The 14,816-nt window shown below is 37.1% G+C and overlaps 1 protein-coding gene across 8 annotated transcripts in view; it reads left to right on the forward strand.

The window, feature by feature from the left end:
* BPTF (bromodomain PHD finger transcription factor) overlaps nucleotides 1–14,816 on the forward strand; it is a 153,550-nt gene that overhangs the window by 69,907 nt on the left and 68,827 nt on the right. For 6 of the 8 annotated variants that reach the window (XM_023510993.1, XM_012803136.1, XM_023510994.1 and 3 more), the window contains 4 exons: nucleotides 1,447–1,635; nucleotides 6,881–7,068; nucleotides 8,905–9,260; nucleotides 10,187–10,318. In XM_023510993.1, the coding sequence (XP_023366761.1) occupies nucleotides 1,447–1,635; nucleotides 6,881–7,068; nucleotides 8,905–9,260; nucleotides 10,187–10,318 (865 nt within the window). The remainder of the gene's footprint in view (nucleotides 1–1,446; nucleotides 1,636–6,880; nucleotides 7,069–8,904; nucleotides 9,261–10,186; nucleotides 10,319–14,816) is intronic. The other 2 variants (XM_023510989.1, XM_023510991.1) reach the window with 1 other exon arrangement.

The following is a 14,816-nucleotide window of genomic DNA, read 5'->3' on the forward strand; positions in this document are numbered from 1 at the left end:
CCCGCCACCTTAGGTGTATGTGGCTGGTGCCCTAGCCGCTTGAGCCACAGGCGCCGAGCCTCTTCCAGTATTTTGTGTGTTTTTTTAATAAATAAAAGCAAAATCTGTCTATAAATTCATATATTCCTCCCCTGTATCATGAATGTCAGCACTATACTGTTGTGAGCCTCTTGTTTCTAATATTTAATCTTGGATGTCTTTTTGTGTGTAAACATAGTGATTATCCTCAACCCTTGCTGTGGTGCATGACATTTCATTGTATGTACCATCTTTTATTCAACCAGTGCTTTATTGATGGAAATTTTGTTTCTGGTCTTTTACCATTATTAATAATGTTTGAATAAATAGCTCTGCAGATAAGTACTTCAGTATTTTGGGATGGATTGCTAGACTTGGGGTTTTGTTATATTAAATAAGTACGTATGTGAGTTTTCTAGAGCCTGTCAACTCCCTTTTGTCTATCTTTATTGTTTTGTATTCCCATGGCATTGTGTGCGACTGCCTGTTAACTGTCTGCCTCTCTACCTTGGCTTATTGTGAGACCTGGACTTTTACCAGTCTGATAGCTGAGTAGTAGTTTCTGGGTATAGTTTTACTTTGCATTTTTCCTTGGTTTGAATTGAGCATATTTTTATTTCCATATGTTTAAACACCATTTTTATTTATTTGTAACTATTCATATATTTTCCCATATGTCTATCAGGTTGTTGTTTTTTTTTTTCCCTCAAACCCAACATTATACAGTAGAAATAGTCTTTGTGATAGGCTGATAACCACTTTTTCTTTAGATGAAGAGTAACTTATTAGTGGCAAAAATGAATGGAGAGGAGATTAATTTCTGGACTACCATAAAAAGACTTAGGCTTTTCTTTCATGGTAGTGTTAATTTCAGTATGCCTTTAGAAACTATACTCTTAGTGATACAATTACATTTTCCTTAAAAGTTAATGAGGACATTTGGGCATAACCTTCTAGTTAATTTGGGGGCATAGAATTTAGGAAGAAAACTTTTAGATATAAATAATCCTGTTTAATTTTATTTCTGATACTGTTTGAGTACTTTTGAAAAGTAAGAATATAAACTTCAGATTTTGAGATACTATCTCAGCAAAACCACTTATTCAATATCTGGTACATCATAAGTTTTTTGAGATAGTTCTATCACTTTGTTATTGTTCGGCTTTGGGGTATCTGAAAGATTGTCTGCCTCGTATTACAGGCTAGGATGATAACAGTTAGTGAGGTAATAGACTATGAGACTTGGTAAATAACTTATAGGGTATTGCTTACCAATATTTTTTCATACATTGCATTATCCATACATGAACCGCTTTTCTTTTTAAAATACAGCTTTGTAATGAAATCCTAAATCAATTAAATGTCTTTTGTGACATTTATTTTTGATGTGATTTCCAATTTAAAAATCAGATAATTCTATTTTTCTAGAAGAACCTAACAAGACATGTGACAACAGTAACACTAGTGCTACTACTACCTCTATCCAGCCTAATCTGGAAAACAGTAACAGCAGCAGTGAACTAAATTCTTCCCAGAGTGAATCTGCTAAGGCAGCTGATGATCCTGAAAATGGAGAAAGAGAATCCCATACACCTGTCTCTATTCAAGAAGAGATAGGTAAGAATACACTTCATCCATTAAAGGGAGCTTCATTTTTTTGTTTTTGTTTTTTTATTTTTAGTTTTTAATTTTTTTAAAATAAAAGTTTGGTGGGGTGGGAAGATTTGGATTTTATGGTTTTCTTTTTTTGTTTTTTTTTTTAAATACACAGGTAGCACTTGTACTCACTGTTTCCATTTAAAAAAATACAAACGCACGTGGGGGAAAAATAGATCTTTTTCATACCCCTTCTCCAAAAGTAACAACCAACAGTTTGGTGTGTTACATTTTAGATCTTTCTCTCTGTAGTTTATCCATGTATGTACTGTTTATAAAGATTGCAAAGATTTGGGGATGTTTTTGTTTGTTTTTATTTTGTCTTTTTTTTTTTTTTTTTTTACATAAATGGGATCATTCTGCATGTATTATTTTCCATCTTGGTTTTTTTTCCACTTAGTAATACATGTAGGGAAATCACTTTATGTTATAGATTAATTCCTTCTTTTTAACTGCTGCATGATACATCACAATATGGATGAACTATAATTTATTTACTCTTTCTCTATTAATAGACATTTAGGCTGTTAGCAGTTTTTTCATTATTACAAATAGTTTTTTTTTTTTTAACATTCTCAACATGTATCTTTGTGTACTTGTGCAAATATTTCTGGCAATATAGAAACACTAAGCGGAACTGCTGGTCAAATGGTAGGTACATTTAAAAAATGGTAATGTTTGCTCCTTACTTGTATAATTAAAGAGATTTATACCAATACTTTACATACCTGTCTCTCCATTCTGTCACCTAAATTCAACATCATCGTCCTATTACATTTTTGCCAATGGTGAAAAGTAAATGTTTCATTTAAAATTTGCGTATCCCTGCTAACTAATGTGGTTGAGTTTCTTTTCATGTGTTTGTTGAACTTTGTGTGAATTGGTTATTCATATGTTTTATTCCCTTTTTCCTATTGAGTTTTGATGCTTTTTCTTAATGAGTTTTAGAAATACTTTATTTATTATGGCTATTAATCTTTAATTTCACATATATATTTACATAGTATTGCTTATTTTTAAGTCTCTGTCATATAGAAATTTTTACATTGTATATAGTTTGTTGATGTTTCTCCTTAGGGTTTCTCTGAATATTTGTCTCTTATTAAGAAAGACTATCCTTACCCCAAGAATATGCATATATTTTATAGTAATTTCTCATAGTATTCCTATAACTTTGTTTTTACTCTGTCTAAAGTATGTGTTTTGTATGGTGTTAGATGGAGATTGTTTTAATTAGAACCTTTTAATTTGCAAGTGACCAAACCAACTCAAACTAGCTTGTGTGAAGAGAGAATTTAATTAATTCATATAATTGACAAATCTAGGCCTCATCAGGCATAACTGGACCCCCAGGTATCAAAACTTTTTCTGTCTTCTTTTCTTTCTCCTTTTGAAATGTATATATGTTAACTTCATTCTCTTCAAACACAGATAGGCTTTTCCAAGTGGCTAGCAATATGGCACCAGCTATTTGTATTCCTGTCTTTCCAAGGTCTCTGACCCAAAGGCAAGGAAGGCCTCTATTCCTGTTCCAAATCAAAAGTTCTTGAGGAAGGAATTTGAGTGTTCTGTGTTGGATCATACGAGGTCAGACAATTAAGTTCACAAACTTGTCCTAAAAAAAGCGCTACATACCTTGTTGCTGAATATCCCTGCAGTCACCTTGGGAAGCTATGTCTTGACACCAATGCTTCACCCTTCAAAGCAATTTTAGAAATCTTTTCCTGGAGTGGCCATCAGAGCTATCATTATAGGTAGTCTGACAATTAAGTTTGTGAACTCATCCTAGAAATAGTGCTTTGAAGGGAGGACTAGGCTTCAAAGGAATTACTTTGAAGGTGACTGTAGTGACATTCAGCAGTGAGGTATGTAGCACATTTTCTAGGATGAGTTTGTCAGACAGTAAGTTTTCTAGGATCATTGTCTGGCCTCATATTGTTCCTAACCCTGTAGCCATGGCAGGCAAGGTATTTTGATTGATGGCTCCAGCAAAAGTATATGATTAGAATGGAATAGGAATGCTTTCCTAAGGAAAGAGGAGTGCTGAAAAGGTAAGAACACAGTTAATATTCACTATTTCATGCTTTGGTAGTCCAGCACATGAGTATACACTCAGATTTTTTCCCATACATATAATTCAGAGTTCCCTCTGACTAACATAATGCAAAGATCTCACCCACAAGTGAAAACTTTTCCAAAAACCTCTTTCCCATGATTATATCCAGTAATTTTAACTGTATCTAGACCCAAATTTAGGATTTCTATGTGTTGTTCATTAATTTTGACAGGTCTGGATGTGGCTTATCTTGATGTCACAATTCTTGAGCCAAATTAACTGCCTATAAGTAATACTCATCATTCTGGTAGTAGAGGATGTTCTTTGATAAATCTAGATGCCATTGGTTTGCCACAAGGATTTCTGTGAGTGAAATGTGAGAAGCATATGAGAAGACTCATCCATTAATTAATGGATACAGAGTCTCATTTTGTTGCCCAGGCTAGAGTGCTGTGGCATTAACCTAGCTCACAACAACCTCAAACTCCTGTGTTCAAGTAACCCACATGCCTCACCCTGTGGAGTAGCTGGGACTACAGTGCTCAGTGCTCACCACAATCCGGCTAATTTCCCTTCCTTTCCTCCTTCTCCTTTTCCCCTTTCTCCTTCCCTCCTCCTTTCCTTCCCTTCCTTTCTTCTTTCCCTTCTCCTTTCCCTCCTCCTCTCCTCTCCTTTCTCTTGTTCAGGTTGGTCTCAAACTCCTGAGCTCAAGTAATCCACCTGCCTTGGCCTCCCAGAGTGCTGGGATTACAGGTGTGAGCCACTGTGCTCAGCTCTAATTTTTCTGTTTTTATTAAAGACAAGGTTTTGCTCTTGCTCAGACTGGGCTCAAACTCCTGAGCTCAAATGATCCACTTGCCTTGGCCTCCCAGAGTGCTAGGATTACAGATGTAAGCCATGGCACTTAGCCAAAGACTCCTCTATTAGAGATATTAGAGACCACTCTGTTTCTGCAGCCTTTGTCCTGCTGGCTGTTATTGGTAATGAGTTGTTAGGGACTGCTATAGGGTCATACACCCTAAATACATTTTTTTCTGACAGAATTCAGAGAAAAATTACCCTTGCAGATTCCTAGGTACCCAACTGGACCTAATGCTTATAACTTGCATCAGGGTCCCTGAAATTGAACCCCTCTAGTTTCCCAGTTTGTCTAGCCTTGTGCCTCCTGTCATCATTAAACAATGAGCTACAAAGGCCGAGGTAGATCTATATACACTCTGCCACCAGGCTACATTATAGGGATTCACTCCTTTATGGAAAATATAGCCTTTAAGCAGAGAGTGTTCAGGAGGGACCTGTACTCTCAACCTCATTCTCTTTCTCTGCTCCCTCGGGTCTTGTCCCTGGGGTTGAATTTTCTTTTCCTTTCCCTAATTTGCTCTAAAGTTACCAAGTGACCCAGAGAATTGAGTCTGAGCAGTACTGGTTTATTGGCTTTGAATGAGGGGCTTCTTTATAAAACACTGCTGTTGTCTTTGTTTTCAGGAAATCCACCCTAGACCAAACAGTGTCTGTGAAGTCCTTATTATAGAACTTCATAGATGGTACTGAGAAGTAGCCACCGTAGTTCAGCATCTTAGCATAAAACCTCATGAACTGAGGCCCAAGAGAAGATTGATAGTCTGAACAACTAGCTGTTGAGCTGAGGCCAGCAAAGTATCCAATACTGCTGCTCTATCTTGATTTAGTCAGTGCCATATCTTGGAGTCAAAATCTTAAAATACTCTGTCAGATTATTTAGAACTTACTAGGTTTGATAGAAATTCATCAAACTTGCTTAGAATAAAAAGGGAATTTTAGTAACTCCTACAATAAGGAAGTCCAGAATTGGTGATAGCCTCAAGGGCATAACTGGATCCAGGGAATCAAATGAGTTTATTATGGTCTTCTCAGTTTTCCCCCTTTCATATTTTTCTTTTCTTTTCTTTTTCTTTTTCTTGTCTGTGATGGCCTGATTGTTTACTGTTATTGATAGCTTTCTCTGTGTTTTGGGAATAAAAGTAGCCAACGCCTAATTTATACCCTTTCTGCTCACTAATTAAAAAAAAGCAAAGATTTTTTTCTCTATCTCCAGATTCAAAAAATTGGAATAGGATGCTCAGGGGATTGATCCACATAGCCAGCGCTGGGACCATCACTGTGGCCAGCCAATGGTGTGCTTGTTTGGCCACGCTGAGTCCTGATGCTTACCCCAAAGGGGACAGGATACTTGATTTGCTGGCAGAAACATAGGATTGAGATGTTGAGGAAAAGCATCTCTCCAAAGGAAAAAAGAGCAGAATAGATAAAATTAACAAGTGTCTACAAAATTGTTGTAATTTTTCCTCACAAAATGCATTGTCAATTTTCCCAACGCTCTTTCCTCTGCTTATTTAAAATGCATGATAATATAGTAAATTGTCCTGTCATTTGCCAGTGCCACAGTATCTTAAATTTTTTAAACTTTAAAAAAGAAAACTCGGATCTCATTTTACTGTCTGGTCAGTGAAAATTAAACAGTGATGCTGTCATTTTAGAATGTCTAGAATTTTTCAGCCAAAGTTAGAATTGGAATATAAAGCAGAAATTGCTCCTGGGCAGTTCAGTCTGTCACTTTAAAAAGTTAAGTTGCTATTAAAATGTTGAGAGATCTTTATTATGTTAAACTAATTTATTGATTTTTACATTAATAAGCACACACCAATAGTTATCTAGATTCCCTAGGGGAAAATTCACTTGGCATTTATGTTTATAAGCTCACAACTATTAGGTGTTTAAACAGAATTTCAATGAAAATCTTTCTAAAATTAATGATATCCTTTCTATACAGAAATCTATACTGAATATATAAAGTGACATTTTGTTAGTGTGCATTTTGAGTTAATTATGCTTGTTACTTGTAAGTTTGTAGCAGCCCTTTTTCTGTTCTAGTAGGTAAGCTTTGAAACAGATAATCTAGCATGTGTAAATTTTCTGTGAAATGATCGATGACTTGCAGTACCAGTAAAAGACTTAAGAATTAAGTGACATTTGCTTTGCTATTCAAGGACATTGTTTATTTTCACTTTCTCAGTCTTAGATATACACCAGAATGGTTTTAAAGAAATAAGATGTTGTTATTATAATTGTTTACTTACTGTTACCAATTACTTTATGGCTTTTTCCTATTAGGTGATTTCAAATCAGAGAAGTCTAATGGGGAGATGTGTGAGTCTCCTGGAGCTGGTAGAGGAGCTTCTGGTTCAACTCGCATTATCACCAGATTGCGGAATCCAGACAGCAAACTTAGTCAGCTTAAGAGCCAGCAGGTGGCAGCTGCAGCCCATGAAGCAAATAAATTATTTAAAGAGGGCAAAGAGGTGTGTTCCTTCTGTTAAAAACAAAAGTCTCTGGAATGTGAAATAATTTTAATTACTACACCTTAAAAATAAAGACTAGAAGTTTGTAGACCTTCTAGAGGAGTTCAATTGTATTTTCTCCATCTCTGAAACTGCATTGGATAACAAGAATAGGAATGTCAGGTTATATTAAGTATACATATGGAGTCAAGTTTCAGTCCGTGCATAGAATACTATAAATGGATGATTTACTTTCTTACTACATGATCTGTCTTATTGTCTGTAATTTTAAAGAGATAAAACATTTCTCGGCTGCTATGAGCTTAATAAACAGCTATAGGTGATTTACTGCTGAGGTCTAGCTATGATCACTCTAGACAAACCTGCAGCTAAAGGATGGGGCTTACCCCTTGATAGCAGAGTTTAGTGTAAAGTACAGCACAGCATTCCAGCTCTGATCATGAACAGAACCAGAACTATAATATAGTATTTCTGTCCCCCCCACAGTATGGTGATAAAATAAGCACAACTGTGTCTCCCATATTTAGGGATTATTTGCAGGGTAGATACACAAGAAAATACCATGTACCAAGCATCATAGCAGTTGCCTTTAATCAATGGCTTTCATGTTTTGTTTTGTTTTCTTTTTTTTAGACAAAGCCTCACTCTGTACCCCTGGGTGGTGTTGCAAAGGCATTATCACAGCTCACTGCAACCCCAAACTCAGATGATCCTCCTCCCTCACGCTTCCAAGTATTTGGGACTACAAGTACTTGCTGCACTGCCCAGCTGATTTTTCTATTTTTAGTGAGACAGGATCTCACTTTTGCTCAAGCTGGTCTTGAACTCATGACTTCAAGCAATCCACCCACATTAGCCTCCCAGAATGCTAGGATTGCAGGCATGAGCTACCACAGCCAGCTCTCATACTGCTTTTTGACTCTCACCCTCATTCATACGTACATTTTTTCATAGCAACCCAGTACACACATTCAAAAGCTTCCTAAAATAGCATTTTACTTTACTATGTGGAAAGTATTCTGATGTTTTTTTCTAATCTAGTCTGTTTTATTACATTTCATTTTTTTAAATAGCTGAATAAGACTCACTATTTCATAGTTCACTAAAGGCTTGGGATTAACTGTTTGAAAACTTTTTTTTTTTTTTTTTTTGAGACAGTCTCACTATATCACCCTTGGTAGAATGCAGTGGTGTCACAGCTCACAGCAACCTCAAGCTCTTGGGCTTAAGCGATTCTCTTGCCTCAGTCTCCTAAGTAGCTGGGACTATAGGTGCCCGCCTCAGCGCCGGCTATTTTTTGTTGTAGTTGTGATCGTTGTTTAGCAGGCCCAGACCAAGTTTGAACCCACCATCCCCCATGTATGTGGCTGGCGCCCTGGCCACTGAGCTACGGGCGCTGAGCATGAAAACACTGTCTTAACATATTCATGGACTTTTAAAGCTGGGATGGTAAAAGGAGCAGAAGAGAAGGTATTTTTAGGAATATATTTTTGGAGGGTTAGTACACATGATGCCCTCCTCTGTCCCTGAAGTATATGTTATCAACTTGAAATTATGATAGGTGAATGATTAATACATACAGTTTCACGTGCATATTTGAGATACATGAATGTAGTTAGTAGTATCTGACATATAATAGGTACTTAATTAATGTTTTCTTTTTATAGGCATACCTTGGTTTCCTAATTGGAAACAATTAGCTTTAGCTTTTACCTTAGCTTTTAACAAATGTTCCATCATAAAATGTATCAATTTATTTGAAATGATTAATTATAATTATTATATAAAATTAAGTCTTTGACATGAATAATGAAGTCTTTTTATTTTCTTGGTCAGGTACTAGTAGTTAACTCTCAAGGAGAAATTTCACGGTTGAGCACCAAAAAGGAAGTGGTCATGAAAGGAAATATCAACAATTATTTTAAATTAGGTCAAGAAGGGAAGTATCGCGTCTACCACAATCAATATTCCACTAATTCATTTGCTTTGAATAAGCACCAGCACAGAGAAGATCATGATAAGAGAAGGCATCTTGCACATAAGTTCTGTTTGACTCCGGCAGGAGAGTTCAAATGGAATGGTTCCGTCCATGGGTCCAAAGTTCTTACCATATCCACTCTGAGACTAACGATCACCCAGCTAGAAAACAACATCCCTTCATCCTTTCTGCATCCTAATTGGGCTTCACACAGGTAAAGGAAACTAAGATTCATTTATTGTTGTGAATATAATAAATATTTATAAAATGATAATTGTAGTTATACACTTTAAAACATTATCAGTGAGTTGAATGAAGTCAGTTTGATCAGCAGACAGTGAGGAAGTTAGAGGCATGAATGTATTCTGATTACTGAACAAGCACTGCCATTTGAAAGATTTCTAGAAGCAGAGTCTTTTTTTTTTTTCTTTTAAGAGACATGTAAAAAGCTGGGCATGGTAGCTCACACCTGTAGTTTTAGCACTCTGGGAGACCAAGGCAGGCAGATGGCTTGAGCTCACAGGTTTAAGACCAGACTGAGCAAGAGTGAGATCCCATCTCTAAAATAGCAGGGCTTTGTGCTAGACGCCTATAGCCCTAGCTACTGAGGAGGCTGAGGCAAAGGTTCGTTCGAGCCCAAGAATTTGAGGTTGCTGTGAGCTATGACGTCACTGTACTCTACCAAGGGCGTCAAAGTGAGACTCAGTCTCCAAAAAAAAAAAGAGAGAGAGAGAGAGAGACATGTGCTTTGTCACTTGGGCTTTAGTTGTTCTAGAGATGGGGTTTCACCATGTTGGCCAGACTGACCGTGAACTGTCCTCAAGCAAGCCTCACAAAGTTCTAGGATTACATGTGTGAGCTATTGGGAGAAGTAAGTCCATGAATATAAGTTGAGTCCAGACAGAGTTCAAGAACTTTGTAGAAAATTTGAGGAGTTGAAGGAATTTCTGGATCTCTAGAATTCCTTCTGGTATTTAAAATCTGTGATTCTATGAGGTAAAAACTTAGAATAGTGGTATATTTTTACGTGCTTAGCTTGGAAACATATGTGCTATAATGTGCAGTTAGCATAAACTGCAGTAATTGTGCTTTTAAGATCAGTCAAGTAAAGTAATTTCTTTTCTTTCCTCTTAAAAATAGGGCAAATTGGATCAAGGCAGTACAGATGTGTAGCAAACCCAGAGAATTTGCATTGGCTTTAGCTATTTTGGAGTGTGCAGTAAAACCAGTCGTGATGCTGCCAATATGGCGGGAATCTTTAGGGCATACCAGGTAGGTGGACTCTGAGCCTTGTGAATGATGGATATTGGACTCCCTTCTGAAATACTGATGTATTCATGATGAAAGCTAATGCATTTAAGAGGCCATATTAAAGACTTTACTTTTGCCCCTATTTTCTTCCTCTTTAAGATGTACACATGAATGAACACATGAATGAACATTGGTTTTTATTTTAATACAGGGTTATGGTAAAGATAAAAAGATCAGTTAAAAATTTTTAAACATTTTCTAAAGTAAATAGCATAGCATTTTGATTGAATAGAAAGAATACTTACATTTTTTGAGTATTTATTTTAGAATGTTCCAGGTACTATGCTAGGGATGTGAATTACATTCTTTTTTAGAGTTGGGTATCTGTCCAAAGATCAGGCAGCCTCCAGAGTTCTACGACTTGAATAGGTAGTTAAATAAATAAATTTAGTGATTTGAAACTACTTTGTAATCCTGATGGTTTGCTTTTTAACTTTAATTAGGCTTTAATAAGTTATTGTTACAAAACTAATATAGCTTATGGTAAAAAGTGCAAATATTATACAGGAATATAAAATAAAAAGTAAAAATCATTCTACCTTCCTCACACCCTTTTCCCCTACAGGGCCTATACCAAAGGTATAACCTTATTATTTTAAAAATATACTTTACGTTTTTTACTACATCTATGTATTATTTTATAATAAAATCGTTTTAAGAAAAGTGAAGTTATCCCTACTATGCTTTTTCATCTGCTGAAACTTGTTCCCAGTCTTTGATCTTTCCCCCACATAAATCTTACCAATTCTTTTCTCCTTCCCATTTTGAATTTAATTGTTGCTACCAACAGAGGCTTCCTCAAATGGAGTGGACTTAATTCTTCCTACAATTAAAAAAAAAATAGCAGAAGGTTAAGGTGCCATAAAACTGTATACTACTGGAGAAGAGAGCTCAGTAGGTGCACTCCTTTATTCTGCGTCTCCTTGTTGTCTTTTATCAAGGTAGAGCAGGGACAGAGTCGGGGCAGCTGCGAGGCAATACTCTGTATCTCTTTGTCCTTCTTGCATTTATCTCCAGACTTGCCCCACACTGTCTGTCCCAACTTTATCCTATTCAGGGATTATGCTGAAATGCGTGTTGATAGACCAAGCAGTTATGCATCTGGAGACAAAAATAAAGCTAAGCTAAATGTTGCTGAGTAAAGCTCTTATAATTAATTAAATGTAACTTAAAATTACTATATCATGCCTTTTATAGATCTGTTTTTAAGTATTAAATATTTTAAGCTTGGCACCCGTTGCTCAGTGGTAAGGGCACCAGCCACATACGCCTGGATTGGCGAGTTTGAACCCAGCCCGAGCCAACTAAACAGTAATGACAACTGCAACAAAAAAATAGCTGGGTGGGTGGTGCCTGTGGCTCAGTGGGTGCCAGCCCCATATATCAAGTGTGGTGGGTTTGAACCCAGCCCTGGCCAAACTGCCACAAAAAACAGCGGGGCATTGTGGTGGGCACCTGTAGTCCCAGCTACTCAGGAGGCTGAGGCAAGAGAATCGCTTATGTCCAAGAGTTGGAGGTTGCTGTGAGCTGTGATGCTATGACACTCTACCACAGGCGACATAGTGAAACTCTGTCTTAAAAAAAAGTATTAAACGATCTAGTAGAAGATAGAATTCAAATTTTTTAAATCCAGGTATTTTTTTTTCTTCCTGATACATTCTTTTTTTTTTTTTTTGAGACAGAGCCTCAAGCTATCCCCCTGGGTAGAGTGCCGTGGCATTACAGCTCACAGCAACCTCCAACTCCTGGGCTCAAGCGAGTCTCTTGCCTCCGCCTCCCAAGTAGCTGGGACCACAGGTGCCCGCCACAACACCCGGCTATTTTTTGGTTGCAGCCGTCATTGTTGTTTGGCGGGTCTGGGCTGGATTCGAACCCGCCACCTTAGGTGTACGTGGCTGGCGCCTTAGCTGGTTGAGCTATAGGCGCCGAGCCCTGATACGTTCTTGTCACTAGTCTGCTAAATAGCTTTTTAGTTAAATTAATTAATTAATCATTTTTTTGAGACAGAGCTTAACTTTGTCACTCTTGGTAGAGTGCTATGGCATCATAGCTCACAGCAACCTCAAACTCTTGGGATCAAGTGGTCCTCTTGCCTCAGGTTTTTATTTTTTAGTAGAAATGGGGCCTCTCTCTTTTATAGGCTGGTCTCCAACTCATGAACTCAAACAAACCACCCGCCTTGGCCTCCCAGAGTGCTGGGTACAGTCATGAGTCACTGCACCTGGCCCCAAATAGCTTTTTCAGACTTTTTTTTTTTAAATTAAATGATAGCTGTGTACAGTAATGCAATCATGGGATACAGTCTAGTGTTTTCATATACAATTGGAAATATTTTCATCAAACTGGTTAACATAGCCTTTATGTCATTTTCTTAGTTACTGTGTTAAGACATTTATATTCTACTTTTGCTTTTTCAGACTTATAAAATTATTTTGTGAATTGTGTCAGTATCACCCACTGGTAATGTACACAAAAGAACTCTTTTTTTAATATGATGAAGAGATGCTATAAAATAAAACATTCTGAATTTTTAAAAAATTAGGGACCATGATTCAGAAAAATAAGAAATTAACAGCATTAATAGTCTGACAGTATCATAGTCAACTAGATAGGTAACAGACTCTAGAAATTGAAAATTTTTTTTTTTTGAGAGACAGAGTCTCACTATATTGCCCTCAATAAAGTTCTATGGCATCACAGCTCACAGTAACCTCAAACTCTTGGGCTTAAGCAATTCTCTTGCCTCAACCTCCCAAGTAGCTGGGACTACAGGCGCCTGCCACAATGCCCAGCTATTTTTTGGTTGTAGTTGTCATTGTTGATTGGCAGGCTCAGGCTGGATTCAAACCCACCAGCTCTGGTATATGCAGCTGGCACCCTAGCCACTGAGCTACAGGCACCAAGCCTCGAACAAATATTTTATTCATAAATTTTTTAAAATTTTATTTTTATATTATTGCAATATTCACTAATAAAGCTTTGAAAGCAATCTAAAAATATTTAATAGAACATTTTTAAGGCCAGGCGTGTCTCACATCTGTAATCCCACAATTCTGGGAGGCAGAGATGGGTATATTGTTTGAGACCAGCCTGAGTAAGAGTAAGACTCTGTCTCTAAAAAACAAGCAGGCATTGTGCTAGACACCCATAGTCCCAGCTTCTTGGGTGGCTAGGGCAAGAAGATCATTTAGAGCCGAAGTTTGAGGTTGCTGTGAGCTAAGATCCCATGGCACTCTACCAAGGATAACAAAGTGAGATTGTCTCAAAAAAAGAAAAAAAAAGAATATTTAAAAATTAATAGGAGGCTCGGTGCCTGTAACACAGTGGTTACAGTGCCAGCCACATAAACCAAGGGTAGCGGGTTTGAACCTGGCCTAGGCCACCTAAGCAACAATGACAACTGCAAGAACAACAATAAAAAAGTAGCCAGGCATTGTGGCGGGCGCCTGTGGTCCCAGCTACTTGGGAGGCTGAGGCAAAAGAATTGCTTAGGTCCAAAAGTTTGAGGTTACTGTGAGATGTGGCACCATAGCACTCTGCTGATGGTGACATAGTGGGACTCTGTCTCAAAAACAACAACAACAACAAAATTATGTTTTTGAAAGTAGAATATATCCCTTATTCACATATAGGAAGACTGTGTCTTGACAATGTCAGTTTTCCTCTTGTTAATGTATAAATTAATTTTAATAGCATTAAAAATTTTAGTTGAGTTTTCTGTAGAATTTGACAGTATGATTCAAAAAATTATGTGGAGAAGGACAATAATAGAAAAAGTAAATTTGAAGCACAAGGTAGAGGGATTTGCTCTGCCAGATAGCAAGGTTTCTTAAAAATCTATAATAATATTGTGCTATAGATACAAAGGTAAAGCGATAGAACAATGGAATAGAATATGGAGTCCAGAAAGAGACCAACACATATATAGAAATGTAACGTACGATACAAGTAGCTTTAGAAATGATAAAGCATTTATTCATTTGTTTATTTGATTAATAATTTTTTTGAGATAGGGGCTCTGTTAGCAAGGATGGAATATAGTGGCAGTTATAGCTCACTAAAACCTGAAAGTCCTGGGCTCAAGCATTCCTCCCATCTCAGCCTCCAGAGTAGTTGGGATTTTAGGCATATACCACCATGCCTGGTTAATTTTTAAATTTTTTGTAGAGACAGGTCTTGCTGTTTACCAGGCTGGTCTTCAACTTCTGGCCTGAAGTGGTCCTCCCACCTCAGTTTCCCAAAGTGCTGAGATTATCAGCCAGAACAAAGTGCTATATTTATTTATTTATTTATTTATTTATTTTGGGGGATAGCCTCAAGCTATATAACCCTGGGTAGAGTGCTGTATCATCACAGCTCACAGCAACTCTTGGGCTTAAGCAATTCTCTTGCCTCCCAAAGTAGCTGGGGCTACAGGTGCCTGCCACAATGCCCAGCTATTTTTTTTTTTTGGTTGCAG

This window comes from Otolemur garnettii, unplaced genomic scaffold, assembly GCF_000181295.1.
Source record: "Otolemur garnettii isolate 467f Iridium unplaced genomic scaffold, OtoGar3 scaffold00018, whole genome shotgun sequence".
NCBI lineage: Eukaryota > Metazoa > Chordata > Mammalia > Primates > Galagidae > Otolemur > Otolemur garnettii.